At 37.4% G+C, this 15,955-nt stretch overlaps 1 protein-coding gene across 5 annotated transcripts in view; it reads left to right on the top strand.

Annotated features, from left to right (window-relative positions):
- Window positions 1-15,955, top strand: part of LOC115263171 (GATOR complex protein Iml1) — a 35,872-nt gene that overhangs the window by 15,933 nt on the left and 3,984 nt on the right. For 2 of the 5 annotated variants that reach the window (XM_029866102.2, XM_029866101.2), the window contains 7 exons: window positions 6,354-6,571; window positions 6,630-6,844; window positions 7,160-7,334; window positions 7,400-7,606; window positions 7,951-8,019; window positions 14,986-15,080; window positions 15,219-15,590. In XM_029866102.2, coding sequence (XP_029721962.2) covers window positions 6,354-6,571; window positions 6,630-6,844; window positions 7,160-7,334; window positions 7,400-7,606; window positions 7,951-8,019; window positions 14,986-15,080; window positions 15,219-15,590 — 1,351 coding nt within the window. Of the gene's footprint in view, window positions 1-6,353; window positions 6,572-6,629; window positions 6,845-7,159; window positions 7,335-7,399; window positions 7,607-7,950; window positions 8,020-8,415; window positions 8,484-14,985; window positions 15,081-15,218; window positions 15,591-15,955 lie in introns of all 5 variants that reach the window. The other 3 variants (XM_029866103.2, XM_029866104.2, XM_029866105.2) reach the window with 3 other exon arrangements.

The raw sequence follows: 15,955 nt of genomic DNA, 5'->3' as shown, positions 1-15,955 counted from the left end.
GGATAAATCTTGGAAGAAGTCCTAAGAAAATTTCACTTGAGTGAAACGTAGGGAGCCATATCGGGAAAACCTGTGGAAGAAATTGTGTAGAATACCCGTGAAAAACTGCAAGAGAAATCGGTCGGATTTCTGAAATCGTGGAATATTCTCAAGAAAAAAAAGCCGGTAAGAATCCAAAAGAATCTCCGGGAGGAGTACAAGCAGAAATACAAAGAAAAATGCCGTGAAAATGTGGTAGGAATTTTGTAAGAAATCCTGGAAGAGCTAGCTTCCAAGAGCTATTTCTAAAGAAGTTCCAGAAAAAAAAAACACTTATGGAATCTCTGTAGAAATTGAGGAATTTCATGATGGATTTCAATTTTCAGATTCAGTCGTGTTTCCCTTGGAATTTGCAGCATCTTATCGGAATCTTTGGCTTGCCGGAAACATCTGCTTGATATTTGAGCCCTCCTATTGTTCCTTCTTTATTACTTTACGAAAAATCATCCGGAGGAATTTTCAACGTCTTCATGGAATCACAAGCTTCCAGTAAAAACCTTTTGCATTACGGGAAAAATATTTGATTTGAAAGTTCTCTACTACACACATGTAGTAAAAATTCATGTTTGAAAGAAGTAAACACTACATAGGGTGACTTTGGGTATTATTGGCAGGTTTGTTCTCTTTGTCATGAGGAATTTTTGCCTAAGACTTGGTCGAATAATTCAGATTGGTTGAGAAAGACTTGAGGCCAACTTTGAGTTCAAAAAGTGATCTTGTACCGACTTTTCGAATCCTCTAAGCAGAATACCCTCTTCGAATGAATGATCAGTTTTGTACCTTTTAATTCCGCCCTATGTTGCTTATCCTTTGGCAGATACGCGTATTTCGACTACCACTTGTAATCTTCTTCAGTGCCAGTTATCCAGTTATCTGGGATAACTGACACTGAGAAAGATTACAAGTGGTAGTCGAAATACGCGTATCTGTCCAAGGATAAGCAACATAGGACGGAATTAAAAGGTATAAAACTGATAACACTCATTCGAAGAATTGAAAAAGTGGTTAGGAACCAAATAGAAAGTGATTGTAATTGAGTTTTGTAACAGTATTACAAATAGTAATGTGCTCTACTTTTTATTCATACGACCCAATGAGATGGTAAGCCCTCATAGTTTGTTACATGCACAGTTTTGGAATCGTTCATACAATCCCAAGGAGGTCATAGATGATAGTTGCATATGTTATGTTACAGTTCATAGCGAAAATCACTCATATAACGCCTATAGATGCCAACGATTAAACTCCTGGACAGTTTGGACGACGCTCCCAAAAATATGTTACAATTCATATCAGTCTTGAAGTAAGTCCTCTTATGGCACAAATTTCCCAAATGGAGGAGAACGTGCCTCTGGAGCCGACCTACTGATACCTGTAATGTTAGTTGATTATCCAAGGTTACTCTGTATATCGGATATAAGTACGATTGTTAATCTAATGTTCTGCTCATCGGAGTAGTTTGCTTGGAATTAATGTTGGAATGATTCGCGCAATTTCAAGTGGGTCATAGGTAACTGTTACACATTGTTACTCTGTAAAAGTATATGACTACTGTGACGATTATAGATCACAAACTCTGCTCTTCGAAATAATTTGGTTGGTCTGCAACATCCCAAATACATATTAGAATTATTATTGCAATTCCTAGGGGATCACCGTGACAGCCGTAAATTTCAAAGCCTAACTGCAGGATAGTTTGGATGCCTTTGAATGTAGATATACACTTATATCTACATTAGGGCAGTTCAGACTTCACAAATGTTAAAAACTCAGAGCTCCCATATGTTCATTACAATCCTTGGTGCAAAACTAGAGTCCTGTCAAATTTTCAGCCATTTTGGTGGTGATTTAATGGTGGCCCAAGAGCAAAATAGGTTTGTATGGGAATTACTATGGAGAATTTTCAAAAAAAGTTCTCCACGTTGTAGAGCATCCACACATGGATAAAGTCATAGGGTCAATGCCAAATTGAATTCTTCAGATCTCAATGATGAATGTTGCCGAAGACCGATACTTATTTCGACTCACGAGTCAAAAGTTATTAATCAATATTCATTAGGGTGTCCCAAAATAGAAAAAGTGTCAAAAAGTTAACTTGCTCACCCTTAGAATGATAGATTAGGGTCTTAGAAACAATAGTTCCACACATGAAAACTCAATCAAAAAATATTTAGAGGTTGCACGCATCAATTTTATGAAAAATGGACGATTTTTGGTATTTTTACCAAAAAAATGCTAATATGAGTTGAAAAACAAAAGAAATAAAAGCCATCAATCAAAGTAAATCATAGTTCTGGGTCCCGCAAACAAAGTTTGGAGGGAGCTTAGGTCGGCAAAGCTGATTTTATATATTTGGCAAAGGTTAAAATATCAAGAAATAGCGATTTTTTTCACCAAATTTTTCAAAAATGCTCAATTTATAAGGATTTTGAAATTTTTCCTGTGATTTGCAATTCCTTTATTTTATAGCCAATTTTGTGTAGATTATTTCGGCTGAAGACAGTTTTGACCTATCTCCTTCATGAGTTGAGTTATCGGCATAATAATGATAACACAATCAATGAAAAAATCGGATTTTCTTATGTTATTTGTTTTTGTTCATTAGTTTCTATGGTTACCATGCAAAAAAAAGCAAATAACAAGTGTTTGACATGTTATGTTATGCAAGTACACATTTTTGAAGATTTTCAGAAAAAAATTAGGTTACTTTGATAATTTTACATTGATTGTGCTTACTGATTCACAGAAAGACTCAAGAACTGGCTCGTTGTGAAATTTTAATAATATAAGTGATCGCAAGTCAGACAATCAAATCCCATGCGTGAAGTTCTATGATATATTTTGAGTGATGTGTAGATCGCTCAACAATGTTTACCTTTTCAAATAGATGTTGGTACTCTTGTTAAGCTAACATATAGGTTCTTTCTAGTTATACCAGAACTACTGCTCTAACATTGAAAACTACTAAAATGCAAGGGTGTTTTCGATCACCTGGCAATCATTTGACTCATTTATCCATAACTCAGTTCAGAAGCATAATAGTGAAATGAGATGTAAATGCAGGAGTTTTTACGAATACTAGGATATTTTTTCATCTTTTTTTTCGCGAATTTTAACTAAAGCAGATTCTTTACATAATATTGAGATCTATTATATAATTTGATTTTGAAAACAAACCATTTGCGCACATATTTGCAGCAAGGGTTGGATTTTAGGAAGCATCAGGATGTTTAGATTCTACTTTTATTAAAAAAAATAAATATAACTTTTATATAACTGGTCTAATATGTTACAAGAGGTGTTAACCTAAGAAATGTTAATGCTAAAATCTTTCTGCTGCGCAGCTTACTTGTTAAAACATAATTTGCAACCAAAATTACAAGTTTTGAATCGGTAGCTTACTACTGTTATCTGATCAACAGATGAAATCTAAGAAAAAAAATTCTTCTCGTGTTCACAAAGCGGGTGTGAAAAGTTATGTTCAGCATATGTATATAGATATAAAACAATGATTAACTCTCAAAGCCTTTACATATTGTTGCTGTCATGCAGTATGAATCAGTAATGATCAAAGCAACCCAATAATTCCTGACATTCTTCAAAAATGTACAAATGCACGTACTATTATGTCATACATTCGTCGTGTGTTGTTTTAATTGCATGGTAACCATGGAAACTAGTGAACAATCGATTAACGTAAGAAAACACGATTTTTTCATTGATTGTGTAATCATTATCATACCGATATCTCAGCTCATGAAAGAGATAGCTCAAAACTGTCTTCAGCCGAATTAATCTACACAAAATTTGCTATAAAATAAGGGAAACGCAAATCACAGGAAAAAATTCAAAATCCTTATAAATTGAGCATTTTTGAAAAAATTGGTGAAAAAAATCGCGATTTCTTGATATGTTAACCTTTGCCAAATATATAAAATCAGCTTTGTCGACCTAAACTCCCTCCAAACTTTGTTTGCGGGACCTAGAACTATGATTTACTTTGATAGATGACTTTTATTTCTTTTTATTTTTCAACTCATATTAGCATTTTTTGGTAAAAATACCAAAAATCGTCCATTTTTCATAAAATCGATACGTGCAACCTATAAATATTTTTTGATTGAGTTTCCATGTATGGAACTATTGTTTCTAAGACCCTGATCTATCATTCTAAGGGTGAGCAAGTTAACTTTTTGACACTTTTTCTATTTTGGGACACCCTAATATTCATCCATGCATGCTTGAACAGAAGACCACAGCTCGACCGACACGCTTGACACGCAATCATAGTATGCGTGTTAGCTTCTTGTACACCTTGCAGGACATCGTGTAGGAAGATGCGCATGCGAGTGAGAATTTGTTTAATATCTTTTTTGCCGATTGTCGAAATAAGTTCCGATCTTCGGTAACATTCATCATTGAGACCTGAAGAATTCAATTTGGCTTTGACCCTATGACTTTATCCATGTGTGGATGCTCTACAATGTGGAGAACTTTTTTTGAAAATTCTCCATAGTAATTCCCATACAAACCTATTTGCTCTTGGGCCACCATTAAGGTGTCTTACTGCATCACTAAGTTTTCAAACGAATCATTGACTATTTGCTTTTCAATGATTGTTTGCCTCGCATTTTTGAAGTGATAAAAAACTGTCAATTCTGCAGCAATGCAGCAGAAAAAGTATCATCGCAATCACTGCGAGTGAGCATATAGGATGATAGTTTTTCATACAAATATTCGCTTTGGTGGCAGAGAATTATCACTTTGAAATTTTGAGGCTCATATCCAACATGGCTGCCGATGCTGATGATGCTGTAAAAAGCCTTAAATCACCACCGAAATGGCTGAAAATTTGACAGGACTCTAGTTTTGCACGAAGGATTGTAATGAACATATGGGAGCTTTGAATTTACAACATGTTTGAAATCTGAACTGCCCTAATCTACATATTAGTCTCCAAGTAGGACCAGTAACTATAAATGACTATGCAATGTTACTCTGTATTTCGGGTATGATTATTGTTACGAGAAAAGATCTGAGGTTTGAAACTCAAAGTTGGTGTGAATCACCTGCATTATCCTAATAATGTCATAAGGTCGCATTCGACTTTCCAAGAGATTCTCGGATTGCAGCAGATTATGCAATGTCACAATTCGATGCTTAACGAACTTAACCCTTGCACCAACTTTTCGAACCCTCTAAGCAGAATATCCTCTTCGAATGAGGGTAATCAGTTTTAAACCTTTAAATTCCGCCCTCTTTTGCTTTTCCTTTGACCGATCCGCGTATTTGGACTACCATTTGCAATCTTCCTCAGTGTCAGTTATCCACATGACACTGACACTGACACTGAGGAAGTGGTAGACGAAATACGCGTATCTGTTATCCTTATTTTTTGCATTGTGCGAGTTGTTCCCAACGTGCATTAGGAAGGTTAATTACATCTGTAAATTTGAAGGACTCAGTTTGAATACCTTGAACGTCTCAAGATATGAACATTTTTTTCATATTGTGTATATATTATTTTGATTTTCCAAACTGGTTGGTGTTCAGGGTATTCTAGGAAGTCAAACATGTCTCAAACCCAACAACACAGATTTTTTTCCTTTCAGAGGAGTAGGTTTGCAATAACTTTGTCAAAGACAAAGTTTACTTTTATCGAGTGGGTGATTTTATACAGAGATTTTTCATTTGGGCCCAAAGGGTTAATTGTAGTGCATACATTGTGATATGATGGAATAACTTTCACACTTTCGGGCTTATCCAATTCATTAGTTTTCATATTCACTGTTCATTTCATCTATGTAATTCTAATTTGAATTTTTGAAAAATGTAATCTCTACATCACAGCCACCATCGTGTTATCATATTACTATACCCTAACGAACTCACAGTAACTAAAACGTATACTTGTTAATTATTTCATTCATACGAGATTTTTTTTTAATTTCAAATAATTTCTTAACTCTTGTGATTAATTTTAATGTCTTTTTCGTTGCCTGGTGACTAATATTTGTAATCAACGTATTGTATAACTATCTAAACAACTATGTTGTTTACTAAAAAGGTAGTAATAATATTTATCGAATTCTAATTAATACAGTAGAATCTAACAAGTATTTTGGAATACCTGTATTGCATGTTAGTACAACCAATTTTTGTATCAGTTTCGTACAAGTTAGCATTTTCATAACAGTAGTGTTATCTAGGGTATTATTGTTTGTAATGTTTGGTATTTTTTTTACGGAAAACTACAATACTTATTATAACTATTTATTATTCTGTTTCGTGTTCTGGGCGATATCTAAAACTAGGTGTCGATTGGAAATCATTAACCATTCCGGCATGTTTACCAATTACGACCGATTATTTTCCGGACAAACGGTCGCTTCACAACGACTACGTTGTTTCGGATTATACTCTTCTGCCGGATGATGTGAACGCGGAATTCGCGCAGAACCGTGCCATTTACAAGAAACCATTATCGACCGAAGAAGTTTTCCGAGAATTGGTATCGCAACGGTTAGCACAGGTGGGATAATGTATAATTGATTTGAGATCAAACTATTTTCATGTGCTCGAATCCGTAGGGCTTCCAACTGATTGTGCTACCAGAGAAAACATCGACAAATCCACAGCAAGCCCCTTGTTGTGGCGGTCAGCTGCAGCCGTCATTCCAGTCGAGTGTACTCAGAATTCGGGCACCGCAAGAGCCATCCCAGGAGTATCTGTTATCCATTGGTAGAATTTTTCATAAGATATCACTGAGTGGATCGATTATAACCGTTACCAGATATCGGCCAAGGTCCGTTGTAAAATCATTGAAATGTTTCAAATTTTTTCCTTCAGACTCTAGTTTAATTTAAAAACACTTCACTAATACTTTACTTTTGCAAAAGAAAATAAAAAATGAATAACTCTTTTAAAGAAAAACTAGAAAGGACTCCTTTCTAGTTTTTCTTTAAAAGAGTTATTCATTTTTTATTTTCTTTTGCAAAAGTAAAGTATTAGTGAAGTGTTTTTAAATTAAACTAGAGTCTGAAGTAACAAGTTCTACTAAAAGCTCTAAAGTAATAGTAAAGTGTTTCAAATTGTCCTTGATCTTTCGAGCTATTTACAGACATCCTTACCCACCGATCAATGTTGACTACCGGTATCGCTTCCATGCTCCCCAGCACGATACCTACGAGGTGTCAGGAGTTAATTTCACCACCGAAAAGTTGGAAAACTTTAACTGGAACTACATGGATCAATACATTTGCACACGTGGTGATACTGATTTCCAATTGCTTGAGGTATGATTTATAGAAAGTTGATGAAGATACTAATATAATAACGTATGTGATTATAACCTTTTCAGAGTATGAAATATTGGCGTTATCGAATGTATCTCCTTCCAAAAGAGGATCCAGCCATGAAGAAAATTATGGAAGGAACAGCCAAACGATGTGATATCTACACAGAAAACAAGCCAATTCCATCAGACAAACATATCTGCAACGAGTTCATCAAATTTGTGGAGTTACATTTGAACAAAATCAAAAAGGTTCCCTGTAAAAAACCTAGGGTAAGAAATCATAACCCGCTTTCCAGCGCTCAGCTTCAACAGATATTGGCAGATTTGACACCAAACGTGCTCAAGTACCGCCCGAAGCAAGCACACAAAATTCCTGTTTGTGATACTAAAATGAGTTACGGTAACCGAAGTTATTTGCAGCAAATTTCAGCGACCTACACCAAACGAATCGTAGCAACAGTGTTAATTTTATGTGCAATTTAGATGTTTCTTCTATATCTAAACAACTATTCTAATCAAAACTGCAACAACTCCCCTTCATACAGTTCACCGTACACTCAAAATAGTTTATTTCAGATGCTACAAACATGTTCGCACAATAAAATCTCTTTCAGGGCCCGCCATCCCACCTGACCAAAAGACGACACAGCACCAGCATAATCTCCCGACCACCACCTAATCAGGTGTGCAAACCGTAAACTCTCATCATTATGTCCTGCTTGTTTTCGTTTATTTATCTTTTGCTTTCCTTTTATTTCATACAATTTCCTTCGCTTTACTTTATAGTTTCTTCCGTTTCAACTCCCTCAGGCTCTACTGCAAAGCTTTTCTGTGGTAGTCGCTTTTATCGTTTTTTTTGTTTCTTTGGTGAAGGTTTTTGTTTGATACGATTGGTTTCCAGACCATGGCTCAATTATTCCGTTCCGATTTTCGTTATAATTTTCAAAAGGTGAAAGGATCCTCCCTCACATAGATATTATTTAAGTCACCGCCATTTTGGATTCGCTATGCACCTCCATTTAGCTCAATTCCATACAGAAATGCGGTTACTAAACACTCGCTGTGATATTTTACTGCAGGTTTCGCAGACCCAGCCGTACCGGGAACGAGTCGGCAGCAATCGGCTGCCGGAGAAACCACGATTAAGGTTCTTATGATTTTACGACTTTGTTTTTTTTTCGGTTGTGGCTGAAAAGCTTTCTGTGCTTGCTCTTATTGGCTTGGTTTTTGGTTGCATTTAAGCATTTGATTTTCGTTTAATTTATAATTAATTTAGCTTTATTGTACTTATAATTTTATAAACGTAACCTGTTACTAGTTTTACTAGTACAATTGCGAATCGAACTCGCATTTGTTCCATATCACAACATGTTGTAATTTTCAGTGTAAAGCGTATGGTTGCTTGTTATTTGATATAAATTGGAAACTGTGTTGATGTTAGATTCAGATTTATGTTCTAAAGATAGAGTAACCAATATAATTTGGACCCCTTGGGTCGTATTACTACGATTTTCTCAGATGGCGAATAGTTTGTGTACCTATACATAAATATATTTTTTCTTAATCGTACACTTTGAAAAACACAAGCACTTGGAAATGTTTAGTCTATTCTTTTAACCAAAAGATTCAACTTTAAGCTTATTTTTTTCATACATTACATACATACATACATTTATTTGTTCAAAGTCACATTTAAGACAAGACCTAATCAACAATAGCACGCCACAATACTCGGTTTGTGGCTGCCGCTCTCCATCCTCGGTCGCGCCCAATGCTCGTCAGGTCACACTCAACCTGGTCCGCTCATCGTGCTCTCTGCGCTCCACGCCTTCTTGTGCCAACCGGATCAGTAGCAAACACTAGCTTTGCAGGGTTGGTTCATCCTTCTCCGCCACACACCGTTCTCCTGCACACCGCAGAAGATTGTCCTTAGCACGCGTCGCTCAAAAACTCCGAGTGCTTGCAGGTCTTCCTCGAGCATGGTCCATGTCTCGTGTCCGTACAGGACCACCGGTACATGGTGCATTTGATGCGTGGGTGAATCTTTTTAGACCGCTGTTTCTTCTGTAGCCCGTAGTAGGCCCGACTTCATCTGATGATGCGCCTCGAATTTAACGACTCATGTTGTTGTCAGCCGTCAGTTAGGATCCGAAGTAGACGAATTCCTCCACCACCTCGAAAGTATCTCCGTCTATCGTAACATTACTACCCAGACGGATCCGGTCGTGTTCGTTTCCGCCTACCAGCATGTACTTTGTTTTGGAGGCATTCACCACCAGTCCGACCTTTGGAGCTTCGCGTTTCAGCGGGTGTACAGCTCTGCCACCGTTCCAAATGTTCTGGCAATAATGTCCATGTCCATGTCCGTTCCCCGGCTGTTGAGCCCGGCTCGTCGCATCACACCTTCCAGAGCGTTGTTAAATAGTAGGCATGAGAGTCCATCACCTTGTCGAAGTCCCCGGCGAGATTCGAATGAACTGGATAGTTCACCCGAAACTCTTACGCAGTTTCGCACACCGTCCATCGTTGCTTTAATCAGTCTAGTCAGCTTCCCAGGAAAGCCGTTTTCGTCCATGATTTTCCATAGCTCTGCGCGGTCGATACTGCCGTATGCCGCCTTAAAGTCGATAAACATGTGATGCGTTGGGACCTGGTATTCACGGCATTTCTGGAGAATTTGCTGTACGGTTGTCGACCGGCCGTCGATGAAACCAGCTGAGCGATTCCAAGCAACAGCATCAAAATTAAGGAAATTTTTTAATTCATGATTTTCTATTGAACTGAAACTTTGCACAGTTTTTCAGTTCCATCTAAATCGCCATTTTTCGATATCAAATTTTTATTTTGAATCACGACTAACTTTTCGAAAGGGTGTATGTGAAAATGGTTCAATAATATTCAAAAATCTGTACAGCCAAAATGGTTCGTTCGATTGCTATGAATTTTTCAGCAAAGTTAGATAACTAAATGGTGATTCCTATGAAAATATACACTGTGAAAAAAACATCTTTTTTAACATTAAAAATATCATTTTTGTCACAAAAACTCAAATATCTCAAAACCCTATCTTTTTACCAACGCAATTTTTTTAGGGAAGACGGTCCATTGTATTAGCAATCTACCATAAAAATTTGGTGATGGTAAACTAATAAACAAAAAAGTTATAACATTTCAAACATTTCACAATTTTCACATTTGGTAAATATTTTTTTCTGTGTAAATTATTTCGGTCAGAAATCGCAGTTTGATGCTGATTTTATTGTTCAGCAAAGTTAGATAACTAAATGGTGATTCCTAAGAAAATATACACTGTGAAAAAAAATCTTTTTTAACATTAAAAAATATCATTTTTGTCACAAAAACTCAAATATTTCAAAACCCTATCTTTTTACCAACGCAATTTTTTTAGGGAAAACGGTCCATTGTATTAGCAATCTACCATAAAAATTTGGTGATGATAAACTAATAAACAAAAAAGTTATGACAATTCAAACATTTCACAATTTTCACATTTAGTAATAATTTTTTTTTAGTGTAAATTAGGCTAATACAAATTTCGATTTTCTCTTATGTCACCGCCCCCTCGGAAAATTTTGGTCGGAATTCAACATTTTGAGGGGGGCACAAATAAAATGTTCAAGAAAATCAACAAATTTAAGGTGTAATTCGAGTTCCACAGAAACTTTCTTAATAAATCCGATGAGTTTATCTATGTTGCCTAATTGTTTGGATATTTTTCCATCGAATACATTTATTATTTATCATCCTCACCCTTAACGAGTCAACGAGCGCTGTGACAAAAGAAGAAAATGAGATTTGTTCCTGCCTTTATTTCGGCCGGAAATCGCAGCTTGATGCTGATTTTATTGTTAATGGCCTTGCGTGAGTAAAACAAGCTGTTTTTATTATGTATTATGTATATTATATGTACAGTAATGTTCCGATTTTATCACGCCCTCCGCGCATTAGTCGTTTATTCATTATTTGCTGTTACATTTGAGGACAAGTGTTTTCCCTCTTCTTCAAAATGAATGTTGAAAGCGTGTTTTGCAACGTTAAAAATATTGAAATGGGTATAGATGTTGAAGTATATATCAAAGCATTTTTGAAAAGGGGCGTGATTAATTGTTTAAACTGATGTCGCTGATGGTACGGTGACATGACTCTCTGCACTTAGCACTTCTGGCAATTTCTCAGTTGTTGTCGTTTTCGAACTTCCTACGCCCTGCTTTACCGATGATATACAGATGGCTCGTTTGTCAAAGTCTAGACGGCAGGACGTGCAAATGCGTAAATTTGGATTCAATTTGGGCATAACCAGTCTCTTTCAGATTATCTATGGTGCTTTCGGTGAGATTTCGTAACTCTTTGATCATTTTTTTTTTCATCAAACAGTCTACAAGAGAGAGTTATAAACAAAATCACTTATTAGTTTTAACTGACTAGTTTGGTGTTGTTTGCTTGGCTGAAGAAAAAATTTACTATTTAATATCCATAGCGGTAGTATTTTTTTTTTGCTTTTTCGTGAGCATTGTCATGGTATGTATACAGACAAACAAACGTAACACTGACGAAATTTTCATTGACCACACCTTTAACGATCATTTTGAATCTTGGTTGTGGCTTTCATAACCAGAAGAGTGCCCATCATTTTTCTTTGCGTTTGACGTTTCACACTAGCGCCTTCTGATGACGATATTGCACATCACAGTATTTCGTGAAACATTTCCACCAGGTGGGGGTAGTGTGAACTGGGCGATGGATTTTCACGTGGTAGGTAACTCTCATGCATTTGTTGTTGTTGAAGTTACTCGCATTCTTCCGATCATAAAGTCTGTTCTCTAAGAGGTATTTTTTTGAAGATAAACTAGACGTATACGCGTATATAAAACTTTTATTATACAGCTTTTGTCTTAAAAATAAGTTTAATTACATTTTTCTTATAATCAACAGCTTTTCAACACTATCAAGGGATTTTTTCACCAGTCACGTACAATAAAAAGTATGACACTCTCAATATTTTTGATCAAAACACTGGATCGCGTCTAAGACTATAGAAATTATGAATAATCAAACAAAAATATCATGAAAACAACTTGTTTAATTCAGGCGGTAGCCTTTACAATAAAATCAGCATCAAAAAATAATTCTCAAAATAATTTACACAGAAAAAAAAATTTTTTTGTTACTAAATGTAAAAATTGTGAAATGTTTGAAATGTCATAACTTTTTTGTTTATCAGTTTACCATCACCAAAATTTTATGGTAGATAGCTGATATAAAGGGCCATTTCCCCTAAAAAATTAACGTTGGTAAAAAGATAGGGTTTTGAGATATTTGAGTTTTTGTGACAAAAATCATATTTTTTTTAAGTAAAAAAATAATTTTTTTACAGTGTATATTTTCTAAGGAATCATCATTTAGTTATCTAACTTTGCTGAAAAATTCATAACAATCGAAAAATCCGTTTTTGCTGTACAGCTTTTAGAATATTTTTGAGCTGTTTTAGCATACACCCTTCTGAAAAGTTAGTCGTGAGTGAATATGAAGGTTTGATATCGAAAAATGACGATTTAGATGAAATTGAAAAACTGTGCAAAGTTTCAGATATTTTTGAAATGGTCGCTCAGGATCGACTGACATGACTCCGTGGAATTCCTCAGCTTGATAACTTCCCACGAACTCATTCGTTTTATGTGACAGACGACGGAAGATGATCTCGGATAGCACTTTGTAGGCAGTATTCAAAATAGTGATCGCCCTGAAGTTCTCACATTCCAAATGGTCGCCTTTCTTGTGAATGGGGCAGATTACCCCTTCCTTCCACTCCTCCGGTGGCTGTTTGGTTTCCCAGATCCTGACTATGAGCCGATGCAGGCGGGTGGCCAACTTTTCTGAGCCCATCTTGATGAGTTCAGCTGCGATACCATCCTTGCCAGCTGCTTTGTTGGTGTTGAGCTGGTGAATGGCATCCTTAACTTTCCTCAGCGTGGGAGTTGGTTCATTTTCGTCCTCCGTTGCACCGGCGTCGTCGTTTCCTTCGTTGCCGTGGTCTTCCGTGCCTACGTTCTCCGCGCCATTCAGGTGCTGATCGAAGTGCTGCTTCCTCCTTTTGATCACTTCACGTCCGTCCGTCAAGAGGCCTCTGCCTTCATCCCTGCATATTTCGGCTCGCGGCACGAGCTTCTGATAGAACTTCCGTGTTTCTTGGGAACGGCACAGCAGTTCCATTTCTTCGCACTCAGCTTCTTCCAGGCGGCGCTTTTTCTCCCGAAAGAGGCGGGTCCCTCGTTGCAGCATTACCGCCCTCGCTGAGTTCTTCTCCTCCAAAACCGTTCTGCACTCTTCGTCGAACCATTCGTTCCATCGCGTCGATTCCGTTCCACCTACCCGATGGTGCTCTCGGCTGCGTCGTTTATGGCTGTCCTCTAGAGGGGCCTCATCGAGCTCGCCCTCGTCTGGCATCGCAGCCTCGGGATCCTGCGCGTATGGTGAGGCGAAATCCGGTTGTTTCAGTTGCCTTAGGCTGTACCGTGGCGATCGCCGGTACCGTACATTATTGTGGATGACGGAGAGTTTTGGGCGCAGTTTGACCATCACCAGATAGTGGTCGGAGTCGATGTTGGCGCCACGATAGGTCCTGACGTCGATGATGTCGGAGAAGTGCCGTCCGTCAATCAGAACGCGGTCGATTTGAGATTTCGTCTGCTGTGGTGATCTCCGCATTTTAGGGCCCCCCACAAAACCCTTTTTTGGTTGCTAACATTAACTTTATTTTTCATATTGCTCAAGTACTGTTCGAAAATAACGAAACAAAATTTTGCTCATCTCTCCGAGGGGCCTCCATATCCGCTCGGGCCCCGGGTCCTCACAATCCTTAATCCGGGCCTGGGTAGATTGTATGATTACTTGCAAACGTTCGCACCTTAGATCTTTTCTTACACACATCCCGCAGCATTGCTGCGAAGCCGACCCCGCGATTCTTCAGTATATCGGAGAGTATGCGGATGCTCCCGATGAAATTATAACTGCTCCACGGGTTTGATAAGATATGGGCTTGTTTATAAACAACGTAGACTTTCAGGGGAAAGAGTTGTTCTGTCGAACTCCACCGTCAATATAATCTTCGAATGTTTTGTATGGACCATAGTTTCCCGGTTGGAATGGGAGGTGGTTTGCCTGAGATGGCCCAAAATGAGTCGACGAAGTTCAAGAACAGCGGCTTTAGATCTGCCATTTAAAAATATTCTAACTTATATTGGAACGACTTATATTATACGACAAAAATCTACTGAACAGAAATTTTCTGCTAAATGGCCAAGTAAGTGGTACCAAAACAGTGCGCATATTTCAATCGATGCCCTAAGAAGAAAAACCATGAGAAGTAAAGACATATTTCTATTGTTTTAAAAGAAAGTTCATAGTCAATCTTTATCAATTTCATTATATTTTTATCAATCTACTTTTCGTCCTAGGTGTGTTTTGTAATTATGTTCAATTATTTCTTATATTCATGTCTTTCTCTCACTGTGTCACTCACACTTTATTTATATCTTCTCTATGCAAATGTTGTGAACACTCTTGTACATGTTTTGTTTTTATTATTTTGACAAAATTGGCTTGAAACACCTGATTCTTATTTTTTGCAGCACGGCATTGTGAATAAAATGTTTTATATTGGTATTGGAAATGGTAGTGCTAATTGCTTGCATAACGATCGCAATATTATCAGTAATGGTAACAGGTTAGTTCAACATAGTATATTGTAACTAAAATTAGATACAAACGCCTTGCTTGATGCCGCATAAAAGTAATGTGCATGTTTAACTTAATAATAAAAACCGAAAAAAAGTCTAATAGTTTCACTCATCTTTCTCAACAGCATGCTCACTCGCTCGGGATCGAAAGTGCTGGACAAAGCAAACATCCAGGCTGCAGCTAGTCAGCTCAGTTCCACGGGTGGAAAGCACACCATGGACGGTATACCGCTTTCAACGCTCAATTCAGCGGCAGAACAAGGACTCCCGGAGGATAGCGATGACTTCTGTATAGAAAGTAGCAAACAGTTAAAACCGACCGCCACGCTTCAGGAAATTTTTGATGCTTTCAAAAATCCCCTTCATGGTGTGGGGTTCCTGGGACCGGCACAAAGCATGCCATCCTGTACGTTTGTCTCGTACGATGCCATAACGTGGTTGCAGGAGCACATCGAGGGACCATGCAATCCGATTGAGATTTTGGAAGATATGCGAAGGTAAAGTACATTGTTGTCGCTTTTCTGGTAAATTTCAATTCATTCAAGGCTACTGGTAAATTCATAAAACGTTGACACGGGCCTGCGTTATTTAGGATAAGGTCACTTGGCATAATGAACATTTGGTATAAAACAAGGGCGCATTTCGATACTGCCAAATGATTTTATACCAAATGACTCGCTCTCCATTGGCATGTTCGGAAAAACACCTACCGTAAAATGGGGAATCTTTGATATTGCGGGTAACTTTGATAGTGCGGCAGGCATGGTATAGTTTACCTTATAACTATGATTCCTTTAACCAGTTTAGAAAAAGGCAAACGTAGATCAAAACTATACATATAAAAGTCCATTTTAAACAAATT

Source organism: Aedes albopictus, chromosome 2, assembly GCF_035046485.1.
Source record: "Aedes albopictus strain Foshan chromosome 2, AalbF5, whole genome shotgun sequence".
NCBI classification, from domain to species: Eukaryota; Metazoa; Arthropoda; class Insecta; order Diptera; family Culicidae; genus Aedes; species Aedes albopictus.
Note: the sequence above shows the minus strand (reverse complement) of the source record. Positions and strands in the feature narration are given on the sequence as shown.